Source organism: Micropterus dolomieu, linkage group LG15, assembly GCF_021292245.1.
Source record: "Micropterus dolomieu isolate WLL.071019.BEF.003 ecotype Adirondacks linkage group LG15, ASM2129224v1, whole genome shotgun sequence".
NCBI classification, from domain to species: domain Eukaryota; kingdom Metazoa; phylum Chordata; class Actinopteri; order Centrarchiformes; family Centrarchidae; genus Micropterus; species Micropterus dolomieu.
The window spans coordinates 9,872,878-9,895,575 of NC_060164.1; the positions used below are offsets into that span (position 1 = coordinate 9,872,878).

The following is a 22,698-nucleotide window of genomic DNA, read 5'->3' on the forward strand; positions in this document are numbered from 1 at the left end:
AACATGAAAGCATTATTTAATCATTTAGTCATTTTGATTGGTGTTTGACAAGTGTTGCTTTTGTGCAGTTTGCTTTGTTACTGTGTCTAAATGTACTAAACCATTTATTACGTAAAGTTTGTTTTTAGTGCAAGAAAAAAATATTTCTATTTTCCAAAAAAGTAATCATTATTTTTATATTTTTATATTACAGTTTTTTTCAATTGCCAAGATGCAGTGGTCAAAACTGAAACGACCAAACAGCCAGCCTAAACACTGCCAACAATACGCACTCAGAAAGTGTACATTGTCACTCATAACACACTGACCTACAAAACACTAACAACCGGAAACATTATGTACATTTATTGAACTTTTATCCTTGAAATGTGACTGATATTTTCATATAAATCAGTATTTCATTATAGAATACAGTTGTTTTCAGTCACTTTGATACATTTCTCAGATCAGAATTTAAATTCTATTTGTTCAGCCTCCACATGATTGTGCACACCATATGTAAGCAATTTCTCAGTCTTTTGAGAAACTGCAAATTGCACATGCTTTGACACATTTATGCAAATTATTATGTACATTTGTCTGCTGTTTCCTACATTATCAATTGCTTACTGTATGTCATGTTGATCACAATGTATTACAGTATAATGGTTCTTTGTTGAGAAGTCTTACCCCCCAAAACATCTAGACATAAGTTCATTGCGTAAGTCACTACATGCAAAATGGTTGAACACGTCATAATCTGCATTTTCCTACATATGTCTATTAGGCTTGTTTTGTAAATGTGTCCTACAGTAAATTGATGAAGTTCTGATCTGTTGTGCTGTGAATAAGAATCTGTGGCCCAATAGACAGGAACATCAACCTAAAGGTTTTTTTTTCATGTTTCCATTTCTTATTTTGTAATTGTTTCCGTTGTGCTATGCTGTGCTGTAAAATAGTCTTGTTTTTTTATTTTCTGCATCACAATACAAAACAAATTACAGTGCATACAGTAAAAGTGTAACTGTGAATCCTGTCCAATCTTTTGCAAGGTTTATTATAACTCTGTACTGTTGAAATTGATCTATGCCATACAGAAAAAGTACAGCCTAGTTTAGCCATTTTGCAAATGTACCAAAGCGACTGAGAAAAAATGGAAGAAACCTGTATCATATTTTCACTTTATTGACTGTACTATAGTATATGTTACAAGAATGAATCAGAAATGCACTCAGTAATTTACTTGTGAAAAAAAAGAAGTTCCTGACATTTCAGTGCTACAATAAACTTTTTTTCAGTTGTTTAAATAGTTAACACTGGTACCTGAGACCCAATGAACACAGTCTGTAATTGATGTACCATCCCCTTGAACCAATTCTGCTAAAATATAAGCACATTTCTTGCTTTACACTCAGCTTGCAGTTTTATAGTAAAACCACATTCAAAACATTACACATATTTCTCTAAAACATAAAATGGATGTAAATGTTCTGCAAAGATATTCTATATATATCTGTCCAGCTATAGCAAGCAGGAAATTTGCAAACATTTTGTTTTGAATGTGTTTTTAACAGTTTTGGACACAGTGTTTTGCAGGTGGTGAAGTAGTAATGGGAAAAGAGTTCATGGATTTTGGAGAAAGTGGTCATTGAATGCATTTTGTGTGAAAGCAATGAAAAATGATTCTCAGATTGGTCCACATACACTTCTGTTTTGCTGACTGTGTGAAGAGTTTTGACAATGTGACTTCGGTTTTGAACAATGCAGGTTAGCAATTGAAAAAAACTGTATATGTGAGCGTGCAACGGTGAGGGTTCAGTTTGGGGTCATGGGTTAGTGAATTAAATGTAGGCGGCGGAAGGTCTTTATAGAAAAAGTCACATGGAAGAGCAAGGATGTGTTTTTGCGGTACAGACACGGTGAAGAGAGGCAGAGACAGATTAAGGATGACAGGTCCATCCTGGATGGTCGTTGGGCCGGGGGCAGCTATTGCCCTCTGTGCCTGTCCTGTGGCCACAGCACTGCCAGGCTCTGAGCTGTGGGCAGCACTGCTTCTGCCTCTTTTGTCCCAGCCAGCCTTTTTATGGCGGAAACGATTTGGGTCAAGAGATGGTTCGGTCTCTATACCTGAAGATGGTACAGCCTCTTGAATCCAGTGAATCCCTGCTGGTGTTGGTTTGAATCATGCTGCAACTTTCTCTCCAACTGCCTTCATGCTCTGTTCCTCTTTGCTTTCCCCTAATGTCTCAGACAATCTGTCAAGGGGAACAGTTGGGTGGGGGTGGTGAAGTGCTCACTTTCCTAAAATAGGAGATGGTATCTTTCTAAGTAGTTTCTCTTGTTCCCTGGTTGTAGAATAACTGATCAGTTTGGGCTCGATACATTTTGAAAACTGAACGCTGCAAATTTGTCTGGTTTAAGTCCCATTGCCCTCATGCCTCTTGTTTTATCCACTGAATGTAGAGAATGAGATTTTAAAACTTCAGTGCTTTGAGACTGCTGTGTAAGAAAAGCACAATAACCCATGAGCTATGCTTGTGTGTGTGTGTGTGTGCATAAAGGGAGGAAAGTGTACCGTGCTGAATATGCCCATACCTTTTTGGCATCTCCTGACTGGAGCCGACAATCCCCTGCACTCCTCTCCAGTCTTCCGTTTAATGCTTATTGAATTTAGATCATTTTCGTAAGCAGAAAAAAGTTCTCTATTGGACGGTCAGACACATTAACAATTTATAAAAACCTGGATTACGTCAGAAAGTGATGATAAGAGTTGGATAGTAATATCAATATAATAAAAAGAGAGAGAACATTTCTGGCGACTTCTTATGGTGGCTTTTGAAACATACCTTAACAAAGTATATTTGAGTATTGTGTATTTGTTGTGTTGTGTATTTGCTATATGTGTATGTGTGCTCTATGCATACGTTTGTCAGATATATGTGTGCTATATTTGTCAGGTTTCTGCCAGAACATTATAGCAATACTGTCTTCAGGTTATTCTTCATAGCAGAGGCTACTTCAGTCCTGTTGTTTGCAAGTTGTTGTGTCACAAGGTCCTCTCCATACTGTCTGTGCTTCAGTATTTTGCTCAAGCACACAAGGATACATTCCAGTTGATGGGCACAAGAGTTGTGGCAAGGGTTTTTCTCTTGCATCATAGTCATTCCCTGCAGTTTGGTAAACAGACATGTCTGACTGACACGGAATATTTGAGTCCAATGTCAGCACTAACAGCTGGAGAATAATGTGATGTGATGTTTGACAATTTTTGTCATTATATTATTATAGATAATTACAATACTCTTGAAACTGTCAAGTCTTTTAAGTGTTATTTATTATTTTTATGGACCAAAATCACAAATTTTACAATCAGTACAGCAAACAGGCTGACCGTAAAAAAAAAAAAGTGTAGTAAATAGCAAGTTACTGTACATATACCTTCATATATCTACTGCTGTGAAAACTAGTAGTATAGTGGCCAATAATATTGCTGCATTTATACACTGCCTGGGATCTACTCGTCATTATAAGAGTAACAAGTCAGAGTGAAGAGGTCACAAATACAGCGTCCTTCCTGCCAGGAGAAGCTCTTGGCAGCATTGCCAAGAGGGATGTGTCACATCGAAAATGTCAGGGGATAATGTGCGATCAACAGGACCTGTCCGTGGAAGGTCAGCAGCTCTCCTCTCCAGCTGAGAGGCATGGACTCTCCCAGAGAGACAAGAGCAGGACGCCTGCATTGACCAGATTACTGGCAGTACAAGGAGACAAAAATGTCACTGCGCCCCTCAATTTACAGTGCAAACTGTCAGCACCTTAAATGTCTTCTTGAAATACACTAACAGGTTTGCCTTAAAGTATGTTGTGAAACACTGCTGACAGACTCGTTCACACATGCCTTAAAGCTGGATCGAGACATACACGACAAGCTGTCACACACACTCCCTCCAGGTATATAGCTTATTGATCCCAGAGGGATAAATTTGTCCTTTTGCTTATTTCTTACCTCCTCAACAGTGAGGTCAGAATGCAGTATCAGCCACAGAGCAGCCATCCAAATACTGATGGAGACCCTCTGCACTGCTTGAGTATGCTTTCAGCAGGCAGACACTTCAATTCGAGTGATCAATTCTGTCTTTTCAGAGAGCAGCGACTACAGCGAGGCCGAGGTTCTCCCTGACTCCTTCCCATCAGCACCGGCAGAACCTCTCCCAGACTTCCTGCTGGAACCGGAGGATGCTTTCATCGTAAAGAACAGGCCGGTCCAGCTACGGTGCCGGGCATCACCGGCCACCCAGATCTACTTTAAATGTAACGGAGAATGGGTCAATCAAAACGATCATGTCACCAGAGAGAGCCTGGACCAGATCACAGGTAATACTTACATACACACACGCAGAAGTGCCTGTAAACTACACAAACACACACACACATACACACAGTAATGTCACCTTGTATTTCACGGACATAAACATCACACTCAATTACAAACATCATTTTCAACTACATAATCCATTAGCTCCCACAGGATTTTATGAACATGTTAACTGCATTTGGCCTGCAGCCAATGCATTATTTATATGTACTGTGAAAAATATGTCTCTCTAATCTCTCTCTCTCTCTCTCTCTCTCTCTCTCTCTCTCTCTCGCTCTCTCTCTCTCACTCTCTCTCTCTGCACAGGGCTGGTGGTGCGGGAGGTGGACATCTCGGTGTCAAGGACCCAGGTGGAGGAGCTGTTTGGGTTGGAGGACTACTGGTGCCAGTGTGTGGCCTGGAGCTCGGCGGGCACCACCAAGAGCAACCGTGCCTATGTTCGCATTGCATGTCAGTACCAACTTTGTGTGAGAGCGAGAGACAGATTGAGAGAGAAAGGAAGGAAGAGAGACAGCCGAAGGGCAACTGTTTCTGACTTTTTGCTTGTCAAAAGTGTCAGTTTAAGTATATATGCAAATAAATTTGCTGTAGCACTCCATCTTAGTCCCACGTGGTAATGTGTGGCGCAGTGTGATTGACACTGCATGTTTATGGGGGTATAAAGTGAAAAAACATGACACAGTGACAGAGGCTTTTGGGGGCTTTGCCTGGTGCGCGTGTATGTGTGTTTGTGTGTGTGTGACAGCCAGTGTCACTAAGATAAACAGGGTGTCGCTGCTGTCGCGAGCAATCCTTCAGTAACTGCTGACTGACTTCATCTGTGTCGCCCCCTGTAGACCTGAGGAAGAACTTTGAGCAGGAGCCACTGGGGCGGGAGGTGCGCCTTGAGCAGGAGGTGCTGCTGCAGTGTCGCCCCCCGGAGGGCATGCCCGCTGCTGAGGTAGATCTCTCCCTCCTCATCACTTTAGAGTTATATTTGTGTTTCTGTTTCTGAAGGGTAATAGTTCAAGATCATTTATGTTTTTATAACTCTATATCTCAAGCCGAGATAGCAAAGCCAAGATCTAAGTAATCAGTTATAGAACACCATGAACATAATACACAAGGGTGCATAGAAAAGGGCGAGCCACTGAAGTCTGAGAGATTTAAGTCTATCCAGTTACGTGGCACCATCAAGAAAAAACTCCCTAAAACATATAACGATCAGTAATATGTTATTTAAGCAACAAAGCAAAAAGGGCAGTGCTTAAATCCACTTTGTGTCATGTTTTAATACTTTAACACCGCTTTAACTGTACAGCACTATATCAAACATTTTTATTTCTCCCATAAAATGGCAGGACAACAATATATTAAAAAAAGAAAACAAATTAGTCATAAATGTAGATTTTTATTACTCAAGTAAATATTTATGTTTTGACAAGCTGTATTGTTCTTTTTAGTGGCTAAATAACATGTTATTACGTGACATGAAAAGCACATAGCTTCAAAGTGTGAAAGCTCATGTTATGTGATTACAAGAGAGGAATTTCAGAATGATTTAATGATAAATTTTAACTGCATTGCTTGTGGTTGTCAAAAATAAAGGTTTGGCCAACAGAAGCCACAAATGATAATTTTCCTGAGCAAACTAAAAAGATCAAATATTGACAGTCAATACCACATGTAGCGTCGAAGCATGTCATGATAGCTTTATATTCTGCAGCTTTACTCTGTTTACCTAATGGGTCTGTGTGTGGTGTGCTGACTCATGTTTATGCATACACACCCACTGATTTGTACAATGATTTATGTGAAGAGTTATTTGCCAGAAGAATTAAGTTCTATGGTTACTTTTTCCTTTTTAATTAATTTCATTGCGGTGTGATCACGGCGAAGGTTTCTTTCAGTACAACAAAGTTCTGAGTGGTGTGTATTTGTGTATTTGTGTGTGTGTGTGTGTGTGTGTGTGTGTGTGTGTGTGTGTGTGTGTGTGTGTGTGTGTGTGTGTGCGTGTGTGTGCCTGCCTCACTACAGGTGGACTGGCTGAAGAATGAGGATGTCATAGATCCATCGCAGGACTCGAACTTCCTGATCACCATTGATCATGATCTGATCATCAAACAGGCCAGACTCTCAGACACCGCTAACTACACCTGTGTAGCTCGTAATGTGGTGGCCAAAAGACGCAGCAGCACAGCTACTCTCATTGTTTATGGTAACACACATACACATTTTTCCTTTGCTTCACTTCACACACATTGCATCACATATGTATATTCAGTAAGCTTAAATTTAATTTTAAAATTTATCAAAAACACTACGCTATCATTAAAAGGTCAGTTTCTACATTGGATTAAACTCTAAGCTTACTACCACTCATCAATGTGTATGCTAGGAGGAGTAGCAGGGCTGCATGGATGTTTTGGTTGTCTATATTCTAATTACTGTTAAAGTTGATCAGCGTAGTAATTGCTCACTTTGCCCATGTGCCTGTCTTGTCAGTGAGCGGAGGTTGGTCTTCTTGGACCGAATGGTCAGAGTGCAATGCTCAGTGCGGACGGGGCTGGCAGCGCCGAACACGCAGCTGCACCAATCCTGCCCCTCTGAATGGAGGAGCCTTCTGTGAGGGCCCACCCTTCCAGAGAGTGACCTGCACCACACTGTGCCCAGGTAAAGACGACATACTCATTTGTATTATTTAATATCTTCAGGCGACAGTCACAACACTAGAATATATCAGGATATTTCCCAAATGGGATATTTTGCAGGATGTACCAGGATGAATTTTAAAACTTTTTTTAAAAAAAACATCAGATGCTGGTTTTCAGCTGTGTTCCTCCACGTGAAGTTTTACTTCAGATACAACCATTTCAAATATTTTCAGCTCAAAAACAACTTCATCCAATCAGGACAGAATAGCCATCTACATCAGGAACATAGAGTTATCTGATTCTCTGTCACACACCATTCTGCCACTTATTGCTTTGCCCTGTGTGTCAGACCACCCTAACCCCAAAATAATTAAAGACAAACCACAAAATGTATTTCGCAAATTGCAAAATGATGCACTTCAAGCCATATGTATCATGTCCCATTATAACATGTCCAATTCCCCTGTACCTGGAGTGCTTAGCTGCCGTTTAGCTGTAAAATGACAGCACATCTCTGCTGTTCCATTCCAGTGGATGGAGGCTGGACAGAGTGGGCAAAGTGGTCCGCGTGTGGGACAGAGTGCACACACTGGCGCAGTCGCGAGTGTCAAGCCCCCCCACCCAGGAACGGAGGAAAGCACTGCAGCGGCAGCATGATGGAGAGCAAAAACTGCACTGAGGGGCTGTGTGCGCGCAGTAAGTCACCTGGGCACTATGTTTGAACTGGGGTGATAAATGTCAAAAGGAAGTTAATATTTGGCTTATATACATTTCTTGATATGATGTAATTCTTCAGTTGTGCGGAGTAACTTTTTAAAATGTTTCGCGAATACAAAATGTTGAGCTCAAATCTCGTGGGTGGGCCAGTCTCGATTGGAGTGACAGCTTGGCAATTTCCACTGTTAGAAAGCACGAGAGAGAGTTTTAAAGTCTGTGGAGAAGACAGAGCGGGAGCAAAGAAAATCAATGCCGTCTTAGTAATATCAAGAATGCTGTGTTTGAACTGGTGCATTTAGATTACTTTTTGACTGCTGTCAAGCCAGCCGCCGTTTGGATTTTGATGTGAATTGCAGAATTCATGCAGTTATGGTACCGGACTTGTTGTTCACCAGTAGATAGATATGCCAAATAAAAATTACATTTTATTACTTATTATAAAATAAATCTTGTTGAATACATGAAGTCACCTAAGTCCTAAAATGATAAAAAAATAAATAAATAAATAAACCTTCCTCATTATGACCATTTTAAATCCATGAGGTGATTGTTGATACTATTTCATATGCCACAACCACAAGATTTCACCATTTCAACATTGTGGATTTGCCAAAGTTCTGTATTCGCAAACAAAATTTTAGGGTTCTTTTATCACACATTTGTGAGTGTGGATTGTTTGCTTTCTAAACTATTTTTGATTGCATAATAAAGACACATACAGTTGACCCTTTAATACAGGTCAGCATCTGTTGAATCTAGTTCACTAGTGCACATAGTTCAACTGTCTAATATCGGAAAGAATAGGGATTTTCTAAGGTATCTATAGAGGTCAGTCAGGATATTTGCTGCTTCAGGTGGTTGTTAAATTGATAATAGCAAGTCTAGCAGGCAGTGATTTATTTGCTCGTAGCTCACAGTTTTATAAGGTGTATTGCATTTCAAAGCTACTTTGCATTGGACTGTATAACCAGTGTTTAGCCACTGCAGCAGGGTAAAAGCATGAATGATGTAGAGAGAGATGAAAGCAAAAACAGCTCAATCGCAGACAGATGTTTCATGAGGCAGAATTTAGGTGCGCAAAAAGAGAAGGCAAGTGATCCACATCTAAAGAGCACAGATGGAGAGAGAGAGAGAGAGAGAGCACAGTGCAGGCTAAGGGAGTATATGGAGTGGGAAGCGAGCATGACACGGCCAAGTCGAAAAATTAGCACAGGGAAGAGCATATGAGAGTGAGTCAGACTCACACTGACACCCAATGTGCAGCCCATGATGAGCTGAGAGGAATCCAGCTGACAGCGCATTAGAATCTTAGAGACGCACATCCGCAGAGGCAGCGAAATACATTCAAGTACACACTTAAAAAATACACACACTTAAAAACACACACACAAAAGACACAAATGAACACGCGCCAAGCATACAGACAAACCTCATCAAATGCACGTGCAATGGGGAGGATCATATTCACGCTCAGGCTGTGGTTCAACTCAGTCATACACGCAAGTCCTGACATAAACAGGCTTTCATGGAGCAGCCAGATTAGACAAATACACTGTCTGATTTGGCTGTACAGAGCACAGCGTTCTCAGGGGTCTGTCAGGAAAACGTGCACTCAAGTGGCTCTAAGAGAGGGGGAAGATGGGAAGCACTGTGCTGTAGAAAGTGTGTGTGTCACAGACTGAGTTATTTATTTTTCCAGCACTTTAATGTGATTTTTCTGCAAATTGTCCTGATGACATTATGACTCTTTGTGTTCCCAACATGCTTCAGACAATCAAAGAGTTGAAGCACTGAAAAGTCTCACTCATTGTTGATCCTTTTAATCGGCTAAATCAGACATAAATGTAAAATGCTTTGAGACGCCACAAACCATCCTCTTCGCTGCCTCCTAGATTCTAATTGCTTTTGGATGAATGAATGTCGGGGAATCCATTTGGTGTTTTGATGATGCTTGGGAGAGAAGGTTATTTGGTTTGAGACATAGTAAGTGACGCGATCCTGACAGATGGTTTTCAACACTCATCAAGCCACACAGGGATGATTCACATTGGTGTTATCTCGGAAAAGATTGTTCCCGTCAGGACAGAGATGTTTGTTTCATAGGATGAAGCTGAAAACATACCCTGTGGGGTGTATATAAAAAGGCAGTTTTTAAGCTACATTGTCTCCTTCCTGTGCCACACAGCACCAGTGTCTTTGTTCATTTCAAGACTGTCTTCAACTTTATCACTGACAATCCTAATCTCTTTCACAGTCATTTCTGATAGGCTTTTGTTCTCCGTTTTTCTTGTACATTATGGAAACAATTACGCTGAACTTCATTCCACAATTCTGCACATTCTCACACCTACCTTGAAGAGGTTATTATTTTTAGATGTAAAGTATGTTTTCTTGCTTGCAGTATGCCTTTTATGTTTACATTTCTATTTTCATATTGATGAGCTATTGTTTACTTTACTGTTTCTGCTTTGTATTATGTTATTGCATCTCTCATTTGCATAACGACTAGTCCATCCATTTTTATGTTGTTTTGTTTTTTTCCTTTCTCCTTCTCTTGTTTTTTCTCCTGTTCAAACAGATACAAAGATTTCTATTGAACATGCAAGCCATCGTAAGTTCACCTTCCCATGACTTCACGCTTCCACTGCTTCATGCTGTTTGTGTTTGTACTGTCTGCGTGTGTCTGTCTGTCTGTCTGTGCGCTCGTACACAGGAGCCCTAACATCTGTGTTAGCACGTGGAGCTGAATGCGTGCCGCGTTTCGTGTGGAGCTTGAGCCCGTCTGTCCACACTGTGTTGTCATCTCATATCGAGTTCAGTGAAGACACGCCTCACCTTCTTGTCCGGCCCACTTATGAGTGTGTATATCCCGTCTTGTCCAATATGTTGACTAAGCGTAGCATAGGTTTCTGAGCTGGCTCCATGTTAGCACGTTGCATCATTACATAACAGCTTGCTGCAACTGTAGATTGAAAAAAAAAGTTACAATTAAGAATACAACAAAGAGATTAATAAGTGTTAGTGTAATTAAACAAACTGCCCCAAAACAGTTAATCTGGCTCTAAACCAACATGTTGTGTGTGGGGGCGATCTGCAAGCTCTGTTAGGAAGGGAGCAAAATTAAATGCCTCTAAACTGACACTCTTTGATCCAAAGGCTATGAGGTGAAAACACAGCATTTGCTGGAGGAAAACAGTTTATTTCTGTCTGACTTTCAGTTAATCTGTGATATATACAGTAGTTTACATTTGAAGTGATGGTAATTCCTCTAGCTCATTGTGACACGGGCTCAGGGGAGAGCAGCCACGGTAATGCACCTAATTCGCTATTGTTCCGTTTGTGGTAATAAGTGCGGACGGCTGTCGGATTTGGTTCCATCGCGCCACGTGAGCACGGGAGCGCTCCTCTGCCAGCCCGTCTGCCTCCGGCTTTCCTCTCCTCCACCCTTTCTTCCACTCTCACTGCTGCTCTGTAGTGTCTGTGGTTTCCTCCTTCTCCACTCCGTCCTGCTCTTATAAGATGGGCCATTTCCTCCAGCACCACTATCCTTATCTCCTCTCTCCTCCTCACCACACTTATAATCCGTCTGTCCTCTCAACAAATCACAACCTTATCTAACTACTTCCTATTCCTTTTTGCCAAATTGCCTCTCCTCTAGCTCTCTCCTCCTCTGATAATCTAGTCTCCTCCTTCTTCTTTTTTTTGCTCTTCTTTGTCTCCCGCCAACCTCGCTCCTTGTCATTTTCTCTTTTCTGCTGTGGTGTGACTGGCTCACGTGTCTGGGCTGGGTATGGCTCCGCTAGTGTTGGGGAGTCAGGACTAAGCAGGCTGTGGTGGGCCTGCAGTCCAGTCACAACTAATCACACAGCAGGGGAAAAGAGAAGGAGTCCAACAGGGAGCGAGTGAAGTTATGGTCAACCCCCCCACAGCTCAGATCCAGTTTTGTTGTCAGATGGGCCCCCTGCAGGCTTGGAGGAGCTGTTTATAAATGTTGATTTTTTATATGATCTCTTTTAACCAAAAACTATGTATCTTTAGCTAGAATCAAATTGAACATCCTAGCAGGCATACTGCCCGAGTGAAAGAATGTGTTCACTTTTTTCAAATCTACTGTATCTTAAAACAGCACTCATATGAAAGAGCATTCGGTCACTGTGATCATTCTTCCTGTCCATACAGGCTGTGTAATGACACCCTCCCTAATGCGATTCCAATGTAACAGATGGGGGATAAAATCCACAGTCCTTGTTCTGTGGATTTTCACTCCTGTGGTTCGTTATAAAGTTCAGCTGAAGCTAAAAATGAGACTTCACCAATCCAACGTTTTCTCCCCTGATGCCAAAACCTCAACTCAGGGACTGTGCGGATGCGGACTCATGTTTTCCCCAACTTTTAAAATTGAATACCCCCTCTCCATGGAACTCATTGGCATAATTTTTATGTGAGGTAACATGATGCCAGCATAACAGTGACCCGCCGTGACAGAATTTATGTCACTCATAGCAAACACAGTGAATTTTATAATGACACTGACAAAGAAACTGCATTTAATGTGGATCGGTCACATCATGGCCGACACCTGATCCACCTAATAAGGTCAGCAGCGGTGTCAATACCAATTGGGCATATCAGATCTGTGGATCCCTAGTATTTTCTAGAGTTACAGTCTTTTTAGTGCTTAATCACCAATTTTTATTTCCCGGACCGTGTTTCCTTCCCGAGCCGTGATGGTGTGAAAGTAACACAAAGAGGGAATAAAGCACTAAAAATACTGCAACTTAAGATACACATTTGATCTGACTTACTCAGACTGCTGAAGACTCACATTAGCTTCAGCTGAACTTTGAATTGCCATTTTTACACAGAACAAGGATTGTGGATGTTGTCCCCATCACTTACATTTAAGTCATGTTAGGGAGGAATCTCTTCAAGTCCAGTATAGACAGGAGGAAAAATTACAGTGACCAATAGCTCATTTAATGTGCAAATGGGCATGTCAGTATCGTTTTTAGATAAACCTAAAAAAAATCTATTTTTGTAGATTTTAATTTCAACTGTGGCTGCCCTTGTCAAAACAGGGCGGCAGCTACTGATTATTTTAACTATAGATTAATGTATTGGATTAATGTATTAATGTAATGAATAATTATTCGAGTATTAGAATATAGATAGTGTAAAGTGCCATCACCCATTTCTTTTTCTTGATTTGCTTTGTCTGATCTAAAATTTTCAGACAAAATTTCTTTTAAAAAAAAGATGAATTTAAAATGGTAAGGAAAGCTGCAAATCCTCACATCTGATGCGTGGGAACCAGAAAATGTTTAGAATCTTGATTAGTGAGATTAATGGATTTGTTGTTAATTTATGCTACTTTCTGCTACAACTGATATGTAGTAAATCAGATGATATCTCTTAAATTGAATTTTCTTCCCTCTTGTGTTTCCCTCGCATTTGTATCCGTGTGTTTTCATGTGTCTCTTTATTGTGCGTTGACTGGCTGCCTTTCAATCCCTCCTTCAGCGTTGGCCCCAGGTATGGGTGTAGCGGTCTACGCTGGTCTGGTTGGGGCCCTGCTGCTGTGTGTGATACTGGTGCTGTGCGTGGGAGTGCTCGCATATCGCCGCAGATGCCGCCATCTCCACGGAGACATCACGGATTCATCGTCTGCTCTCACAGCCGCCTTCCACCCTGGCAACTACAAGCCTCCCAGACAGGGTAAGTTCACACACACACACACACATACACTCTCACACATACTCCCAGTCACACACATGCATCATTCAGTACACATTTCTTATACAATGTCTTTTTTTATTATTGTTTATTTTCAAAACTTTTCTTGTTTTTACTCATCTTAATAGAAGGATTTCACAAGTCATTTCACTTTCACATTGCTATTCATCCCATAAATTTATTCTTTTTATACCATTAGCTCCTCTCACTTAGTCAGTTCTCCATTCTTTACTGCATTGCAGTTTTTTTTTTTTATTCTTAAAGCATTTGTCATGGTATCCTCTCTCCTTCTTGCTATCAAATATTAATTAGCAACATTAATCCATTTCACCCGCGTCACTTTTAGCACTCTGCCTGTGTCATTTCTGGTGATAAGAGAACAGCTCCTCTCTTCTCCTGTGTCCACAGATAACCCTCACCCTCTGCATCCCTCAGCTCCTCCCGATCTGACAGCAACAGCGGGGGCTTTCCGCGGGCCACTCTTCTCCCTGCAGCAGGGGGTCAACGACAGCCCCCACAAAATCCCCATGACCACCTCTCCCCTGCTGGACCCCTTGCCCGGTCTCAAAATCAAGGTGTATAACGCCTCCACTCTTTCCTCCCTGGAGCTCCCTGCAGACATGTGCTCACATGACGGGGAAATACTCAGCCTGAAGTCGGTAGGTACTGTGGGCAGAGAGCGGGAGTACCACAGCCACACCCTGTCCAGAGAGCCTGGGCTGAGCACCAGCGCCACTCTGGGTAATCTGGGAGGACGCCTTACCATCCCCAATACAGGTATCATAGGATATATCGAATGCAGCTGTCTTTTTACACACAAATTAAAAACAGAATTCATGCGCTCAGTGTGAACCAATGACATGTTCAGTTAATTACACATAAGATAAGTCATGACACATTCTCCCTTAGGAGTGAATCTGCTGGTCCCCCCAGGCACAATTCCCCAGGGGAAGTTCTATGAGATGTACCTCATTATCAACAAGTGGGACAAAACAACGTGAGTGCCCCTCATCCTTATTCCTCTATTTCACTCAACTGTTTTGCAACCATGAGGCAGAATGGACTCACCTCAATCAAAAGTTTTCCCATGCAAGACTCACCTACTTCCAAAAACTTGACATTTATTTGGAAATTGTATCACTTTTTCTGGGGATGAAAAATGTGTCAACTTGTCTCAACTTCTACACTAAAATTGGCGGATTCATTTCTTGCCAATTTTCTGAAGGTTTAATATTCAGTGTGCCTCAAATACATCAATGTGTGTGTGTGTGTGTGTGTGTGTGTGTGTGTGTGTGTGTGTGTGTGTGTGTGTGTGTGTGTGTGTGTATGTGTGTGTATATGTGTGACATTTACAGGCTACCCTCTGAGGGCAGTCAAACTGTACTAAGCCCTGTGGTGAGCTGTGGCCCATCTGGTATGCTGCTGAATCGCCCTGTGGTTCTTACTTTGCCCCACTGTGCCCAGCTAGACACACCTACACCTGACTGGACCCTCACACTCAAGACACAGACTCACCAGGGGGCATGGGAGGTGAGACAGCTTCGCACTGGTACCAAATAACAGATATCTCGTTGGCCTACGTGACATCATTGAACCCTACTTCGATCTTTTTGCAGGAGGTTCTGACAGTAGGAGAGGAGACTTTGTCGTCTCCGTGCTACCTTCAGCTGGAGGAGGAGTGTTGTCATGTTCTCATGGAGCAACTTGGAACGTACGGCCTCGTGGGCCAGTCCTGCCCTCCACAGCCTGCCTGCAAACGCCTGCAGCTGGCTCTATTCGCCCCTCGAGCGCCCTGCCTCTCCCTGGACTACAGCCTTCGTATCTACTGCATCCACGACACCCCACATGCACTCAAGGTGCTGCTTGTGTGTCGATCTCTGCGCATGTCTGTTTGCTTTTCTCCTTTACCATTTACCATCAGTATTGTACTGCCAGTCAATCTAGCAATGCAATACAATACTTAGTGTGAATATTTATTCAAGTGCATTACTGCTAATTACTGAAAGACTCCAGAAGACAAGATTAGAGCTTGACACACACATACAAATAACATGCTATATATTCACAAAACCATCACAAAAGATACAGATTCCAATGTGGGACCTGGACATGCAATGACAAAAAATACAATATGAAATAAAATAAAACAAATTATAAATAGCATATAACACCAACAAGGTGTTGTGCCTAGAACAGGGTAATAACACAAAAAGTTAAGATAACTTATTTCCATTGTAGTCCAGGGCAATAGAGAAGTCCCATCCCCTCGAAACAGAGACCCTGCAGATGCACACTACTCACACAAATCATATTTTGGTATCACATATTGACTCCTTACACACTAGAAGCAATAACTCAAAATAGTACAGCAAAACACAAACCCGCTACTAAATAGAAAACAAGCACTCCATCCAGAGAAAGTTGGACTCACTGATGTTAAATATTTTCCCTCTCTCAGTCCACTTTGTAGAAAGTGTTCACAGACCAGCCGGGGTAGTAAACATGAGCATGCTGTGCAGTTTACTGGCATCACATTACATGATTTCTGGCTGCTAAAGTTCAGACAGCTTTCAAACTGTTAGACTCTCACACATTTCCATTTGGACACACCAACTCAGGGACTGCGGATTTTAATTAAGCATTTCTGAGAGCATGTTGTGAAATGTGTTAAAAGTATAAACCCATAATGAAATTGATAAAAATAAATATGTTCCTAAGGCCGTCTTCTCTCTGCCCCTGTGCAGGAGGTGCTGGATTTGGAGAGGAGTCTAGGCGGAGTTTTGCTGGAGGATCCCAAGCCGCTGCTTTTCAAAGACAGCTACCACAACCTGCGCCTGTCCATCCACGACATTCCCCATTCTCACTGGAGAAGCAAACTACTGGCAAAATATCAGGTGAGAAACTCAAAATGCAGCAAATACTTGATAACAGACTGTTAATATGTAAAATGTTTAACGATGTAACACAGATCATCAGCAGCTTAAATAATGTAGACTAATAAAACCATTTGATAAATAGCTTCTTAATAGGTGAGTAAGTAGCAGAAAACTTTGATCTAACAAACTCTTGATTTCACTTCAGTGGAATGGCCATTTTCTCAGAAAATACAACTAGTGGACTTAATGCTGCTCCACTACTGTTGTAAACATCCAAACCCTCTGCTGCATTCTCTTGGCGGCAGCACTGAGATTGCAGTCTAAACCCTCTCTGAATAAACAAACAGGAAATCTGATAAAGGTCCTAATTTATGGACAGTGCGCTTAAGAAATAAATTGTCCTCTGACACACGGAGTACCAGTTGGTGGAAACACCCAATATCAAAATAAAGCATATCGTACTCTCCTTGAATGGAAACTATGTTCCAGATCCTTCCTGATTGTGCTGCTCAAGACAAATCCACCTTAATCCCAGCATAGACCTTTTTTATTTCTTAACATTTGTCTTTGTTAACAGGAGATCCCGTTCTATCACATTTGGAGCGGCAGTCAGAGACCGTTACACTGCACCTTCAGCCTGGAAAGAGGGAGTCTGGCTGTGTCACAGCTCACCTGTAAGATCTGTGTCCGACAGGTGGAAGGGGAGGGGCAGATATTCCAGCTGCACACAGATATTCAGGAGGTAATGGTGCCAGCTGAAATAATGCATGCAAACACAGAGAAAGCTTCAATGAAAGCCACAACATTTATGCCAAACCATACGAAGGTTTGTCTCAATGCTTCTCACCCTCTCTGTCAATCCAGACTCTACCACCACACTCGCCCCTCCCCTCAGGAGGCACATGCCTGCCTTCCTCTCAAGTGGGACCCTATGCCTTTCGCTTGCCTGACTCCATCCGCCAGAAGATCTGTGCCAGTTTAGATGCTCCCAGTGCTCGAGGATGTGACTGGAGACTACTGGCACGCAGTCTGGGCTTTGACAGGTCAGATCTGCCTCACATGTTCGCGTGTGAAAGGCAGTTTGGCCACGCTTTAGATTTGGAGTCCAGTGTTGATACTGCTACAGCTCCTACTATCAAGTCAAAACTCAGAATTGTACAAAAGGTGGCGTGTAGATATTTGCTGAGGTTAGATGTATGGGGTTATGATTTTAAGAAGGGCTCAGGCTCAGTTCAAAGTTCATTTCAGAGCTGGGTTTAGGTTCAAGTTAACATAACCGTTATATCCTAGTCATACTGATAGGAGTCTGAAAAACATGACTTGAAAATTAGGTTCAGGAATATGATTCAGCCATGCATTTTGTCCATTGCAAGATATTTCATCTTGCTAACTAGCTAATCCTGCTTTGTGAAATATGATAGTTAGTTGGGCATCACATTTGGACTGTCAAAATAAAGTAGTACCAGCAGTATTTGCAACATACAGTATTAATGACTAAAAAGTTTGTAATCAATAATGGAGGGCTTCCTTTACTCTGTCCCTTTCTTCTTACAAAGTGCCTTCTCTTTCTCCTCTTCAGGTATTTGAACTACTTTGCAACAAAGCCCAGCCCCACAGGTGTTCTGCTGGACTTATGGGAAGCTTGTCACCAAGCTGACGCAGACCTGGTCTCTCTGGCGACCGCGCTGGAAGAGATGGGCAAGAGTGAGGTGCTAGTTGTCATGACAACAGATGGGGATTGTTGATTGGTCAAGGAACGAGAGAGCAAGCAAGACTTTTTTTTTTCACCACCGTGATGAAAAGAATACCTGCCTATGAATATGCACACCCCAGCACAAATCATGACCCCCAGAGCTTTTTTGGTTCTTTCATATGTACTGCATTACCTCTTCCTTTTCATGCCCCCCTGATCAGCTACTGTAGCTACATATGCACCATAACCCATTCTCATACAGGCCATTCTATGACAATTGCTAATCTGAATCAGTTTGAATATTCCAAAGCAATGTTGCATCTGCAAGATATGAAACCAATTTGAGGGTACGAAGGCGTAAAATGGGCATAAAGTCATCTGTCAAATGTGGTGTTGACTGTCTTCTTCAAAGATTGAAAATGACACAATTCTTGTATATAAATAACAAAGCTTTGGAATGAATAAATAAATCCATGTATTCCAGACACTAAAGCACGAACAGTAACACAAACACACAAGTGCTAACACAGGATTATCCATGTTTCAGTAGCAGCATGAAAGTGCATGATTTAACACCATTTCACCTCATGTCAGGGGCTTTTGTTTTCTCCATTCTCATTCTGTGTGCAGTGAAAGACGCATGGACAAACTGTTCATTAACCGGCTCTGAATCACAGAGGCTAGGATTTCTTGTCCAACTGCTTTGACTGTCAACAAATCAAATGAGAACCGAACCCTCAAGGTTTGAGGGCTTGAGCATATCGCCTTGGCCTCAAAATAAAAGCTGCCTCTTCTTTATAGGAGGAGGGTGAAGTTTATTTAAGAACTAGCGGATGGCTAGACCAACTGACTCTTTATATTGTACCAACAAATGCCTCAAAGCCTCGGCATATCATTCCGACTCACAGGGGTGTTTCTCTTTCATCTCTCCTCGCGTTCCTCCATCGGTCTGCCACACTCCTCTACTCTCTTGAGAATAAGCTGCAGGAGAGCTGTCTGGTCATCCCTTAAAAGTTTCCTTTGGGGAACGCCTTTTAAGTTATTATCCATATTTGTGGATTGTTTTTTCTTTGTCATTGCTGTTACGATCATATAGAACCTGTTCTATCATCTGTGCTTGTTTAGGCTACTGAGCTGCTGTGTATTATTTTTGATTCTAGTAGAGCAGGCCAAATGGGAGAGCTACGTAGGTGCACAGTGGAGGTCTCAGTTGTGAATAACAAAACCACGTTTCTTTGTTATTTTTTAATACTGTGTATCTATTCAAAATGTAAAATATAATCTGTAAAACATGATTAGAAGTGTTCAAATGTCCAGGCGAATATACTGTAGGCATATTGTTTTGCTGTAACTGAGGGCGGTTTCCACTTTTCAGAGATGGATATTACAGAATAGATTAGCCTTGCCTTGAATCAACTAGGCAGCAAGGGGCCATAAAATTTACCTCAACACTAACTGCATAATGCTTCAATCTGTTCTGTCTGCAACTTATCATGTGTCCGTCCATCCACCCATCGCCCTGTAACTAATTATGTCTCCCTTCTAACATATTGTTAAACTTTTTGCTAAGCCGCCTGCTTTGTGGTCAGGGTCCCCATGCAATTTGCATTATCAATATTTTTCTGTCAATTATTGTTAGACAGGAATTGAAATGCTGTCATCTCTAATTTTTTTCAGTTCTGTGTGTCTTTTTCTCCCACAAAGCAAAAAAAGTGTTCATATGTTTGAAACCACAAAAACCAAAACACAGGCAGTATCCCTCCTCTTCAGCAGTGAGTCATGTCGCTGTTTTGTGTGAATGAACTGAAAACACAAGTGCGTGTGTGTGTGTTTGTGTGTGTGTGTGTGTGTGTGAGAGAGAGAGAGTGGGCAGGTGGGTGTGCACACACTTAAGATCTGTCATTTCTCCTTGTAAGTGCTATGCAAGTGCAAAAGAAAAGCAAAGCATTTTGACTTCTTTTGTTTCCTGGAAGAGTAATTCTATTTTTTCAGATCAGGACATTGACAGGGTTTTGATTTTGTATCCTAAAGTGGTTTAAGAATGGTTTAACACTTTTGTTAATGGGAGTGTGTGTGGGAACTCTCCATGTGTATCAGAAGATTTGGATCACTGACCGAGGAAGCTAGTACTGAAAAAGCACATGTGGGAGAACAAAATAAAGAATGGTGCAATGGCTACACAACAAGTTGTGACTAACATCATGAACTCGTGCCCACCCCCTGAGGAAATATCGTCACGACCAATTCAGTTCTTTGGATCCCTGAACACTGCGGGGCTATTTTCTTTCCTCAAATCCTGTTACAGAGACTGGCTTGCTGTATACTACAGTGTGTATTCGTCCACATTTCTTGAGTATCTGTTGGATCATGTATGCTGAAGCTGTACTGGATTCCTCCTTGCTCCCGTCAAAGAGAAGAATTTAGCCTTTGTTCAAGAAGTCCGACATTTTTACAAAAATAACTAAATGGAATCAGTGACATTATTTTATCTCTGTAAAGTACCAATTGTAAATAAACGTCTAGCCTTCTTACCTGTAACTAAATATAATTTTTATGCAATAAATTATATTTCTTAGTTTACCAATAGTGAATGTTTTGTTGTTGTTATTGAATTAAAACTTTGGAGCTCCTTGGCAGAACAAAATCACTGTTAAATGGCATCTGTGTTTTTATCAATTACACCCCATTTTCACAGAAAATGCCAAGCTACTCAGCCTGTCCCTCATTTCCTCACACCTCATTGGAAAATTCCCTTTAGGTCCATTTAGCTTTTTAAAGCTTTTAACTGCACTCCAGCCTTCAAATTAACAAGGTTTTAGAGACGCTAATAGTGGCCTTCAAGGATTGACTCCAGGTGTTTAGATCGACCGTGCTTACCTCAGTGCAGGATGTGTAGGGATTCGTCAGATTAGGCTCTTCTATCGAGAACAAATATCCCAGTGAGTCATCTCTGTAGTGAGTGTGCACTGCAGTGTGGTCTTAATGGCAGGCAACACTTTGCACCTGCTTCATTAAATGATAGATTGAACCTTTTATAAAACATAAAGTGGTGGTCCAATATAAAAGCTTCAACCTAAGCCCTCACCTCTACAGAGGATGGTTTTGTTACTTTTTTGTGAAAAAATCTGTGAGAATAATATTTTAAAGACCCATAAAAACTATTTTGAGAACAGACGTCATGTGCTGCCAGAACATACATACACATACAAAGTAAAGCATTTACAACATATATTCTTTTTCTGCAACATGAAATTATAACTATTTTTTAAATCACCTAAGATTGGTCCTGCACAATTCTATCTGTTGTTGACAGGGGTAAACAGCAATTCAGCAGCTGCTAGTTTGATAGCCTCCACATTTGGACAGTGATTCATCTAATAATTAGTTTAGTCCAGTGGTGTCCACTCAATGTACAGATAGCCAAGAGTCTGCAGGTTTTCATTGCAGCCATAGATACAAAATCTCCTGGAGCATTTTAGTCTTGTCTTCTTACATGTAGGCCTATTACCATTGTTTTCACATTCCACACAGGAGTAATAACACACTGCTGGACATGCTGCCCTATGGTGCCCTCTCCTGGTAGATATGATGTGCCACACTTTCACACAAAACCCACAACACAAAATGGTACAATCATAATATATGTAACATATGCTACACATTATATGATTTAAAAGTGTAACATTGCTGGTTTATAGAGATGTTCAATGATGTCATTTGTTTTATAGGAATATTTGAAATTCAAGCAATTTTCTAAAAGCAAAAAGCTCTTTTTGACGTACAATTCGTTTTTTTTTTTTTCATCTGTACATTTGAAAGTGGTACATTGGCGGTTGACGTGTCAGTAACAATAAGGGCAGATATTTCATGTTAGTGTAGGTGGGGACAATAAAAACATAATTTTCATTCGGGACAATAAAAACATCATTGAAAAATGATCTTTCGAAAACGTCATCAGATTGTGCTCATTGTAGAGAACGTCTCGGGTTACGTATGTAACCCTGGTTCCCCGAGAAGGGGAACGAGACACTGCGTCGGTTACGACACTATGGGAACGCCTCTAGGCGTAGCAGGTCTGAACGTGAATGAAATCACTCCAATCCTATTATAAAGTATAAAGCACACCTGTACACACTCATCATTAGCTTAAACTATGAAGCAGGCGCTTCAGGCAGGGAGAGAGGTGCGGCGGGCCGACGCAGTGTCTCGTTTCCCTTCTCAGGGAACCAGGGTTACAAACGTAACCCGAGACGTTCCCCTTCAAGGGAACTCGAACTGCGTCGGTTACGACACTATGGGAACGAGATACCCACTAAACCGTGCCGAAAACCCCGCCTGCCCCAGTGTGCAATAAAGTGGCATGACTAAGAGGAGAGCACACGAGTGCCAGGTGCCGAAGGAAGGTCAAGACTGTAAAACCGAATGAATGTGTGCGGAGCGGCCCAGCCAGCCGCTAAACAAACATCCTGCAAAGAGGCCCCGGAAAGGAGGGCTCGAGAGGCCGCCCTGCCTCTGGTAGAATGAGCCCTCACAGCCACAGGTGAAGGCAAACCGCGCACCTGATAGGCCAGGGAAATAGTCTGAACAATCCAGTTGCTAATAGTATGTTTGGATGCAGGGAGCCCAGCCCTGGGGGACCCAAAACACACTAGCAGCTGGTCAGCCTTCCTCCAACAGGAGGACCTCAGAGTG

General features: G+C 41.7%; 1 protein-coding gene across 1 annotated transcript in view; it reads left to right on the top strand.

Annotated features, from left to right (window-relative positions):
• unc5b (unc-5 netrin receptor B) overlaps positions 1 to 19,066 on the top strand; it is a 95,778-nt gene extending 76,712 nt beyond the window's left edge. The window contains exons 4-19 of the mRNA XM_046071402.1: positions 4,083 to 4,353; positions 4,661 to 4,804; positions 5,191 to 5,294; positions 6,371 to 6,551; positions 6,839 to 7,006; positions 7,519 to 7,683; positions 10,283 to 10,315; positions 13,225 to 13,419; positions 13,846 to 14,214; positions 14,347 to 14,434; positions 14,793 to 14,967; positions 15,054 to 15,293; positions 16,182 to 16,331; positions 16,891 to 17,055; positions 17,178 to 17,356; positions 17,893 to 19,066. Coding sequence (XP_045927358.1) covers positions 4,083 to 4,353; positions 4,661 to 4,804; positions 5,191 to 5,294; positions 6,371 to 6,551; positions 6,839 to 7,006; positions 7,519 to 7,683; positions 10,283 to 10,315; positions 13,225 to 13,419; positions 13,846 to 14,214; positions 14,347 to 14,434; positions 14,793 to 14,967; positions 15,054 to 15,293; positions 16,182 to 16,331; positions 16,891 to 17,055; positions 17,178 to 17,356; positions 17,893 to 18,058 — 2,793 coding nt within the window. The 3' untranslated portion in view covers positions 18,059 to 19,066. The remainder of the gene's footprint in view (positions 1 to 4,082; positions 4,354 to 4,660; positions 4,805 to 5,190; positions 5,295 to 6,370; positions 6,552 to 6,838; positions 7,007 to 7,518; positions 7,684 to 10,282; positions 10,316 to 13,224; positions 13,420 to 13,845; positions 14,215 to 14,346; positions 14,435 to 14,792; positions 14,968 to 15,053; positions 15,294 to 16,181; positions 16,332 to 16,890; positions 17,056 to 17,177; positions 17,357 to 17,892) is intronic.
• The last annotated feature ends 3,632 nt before the right edge of the window (positions 19,067 to 22,698 follow it).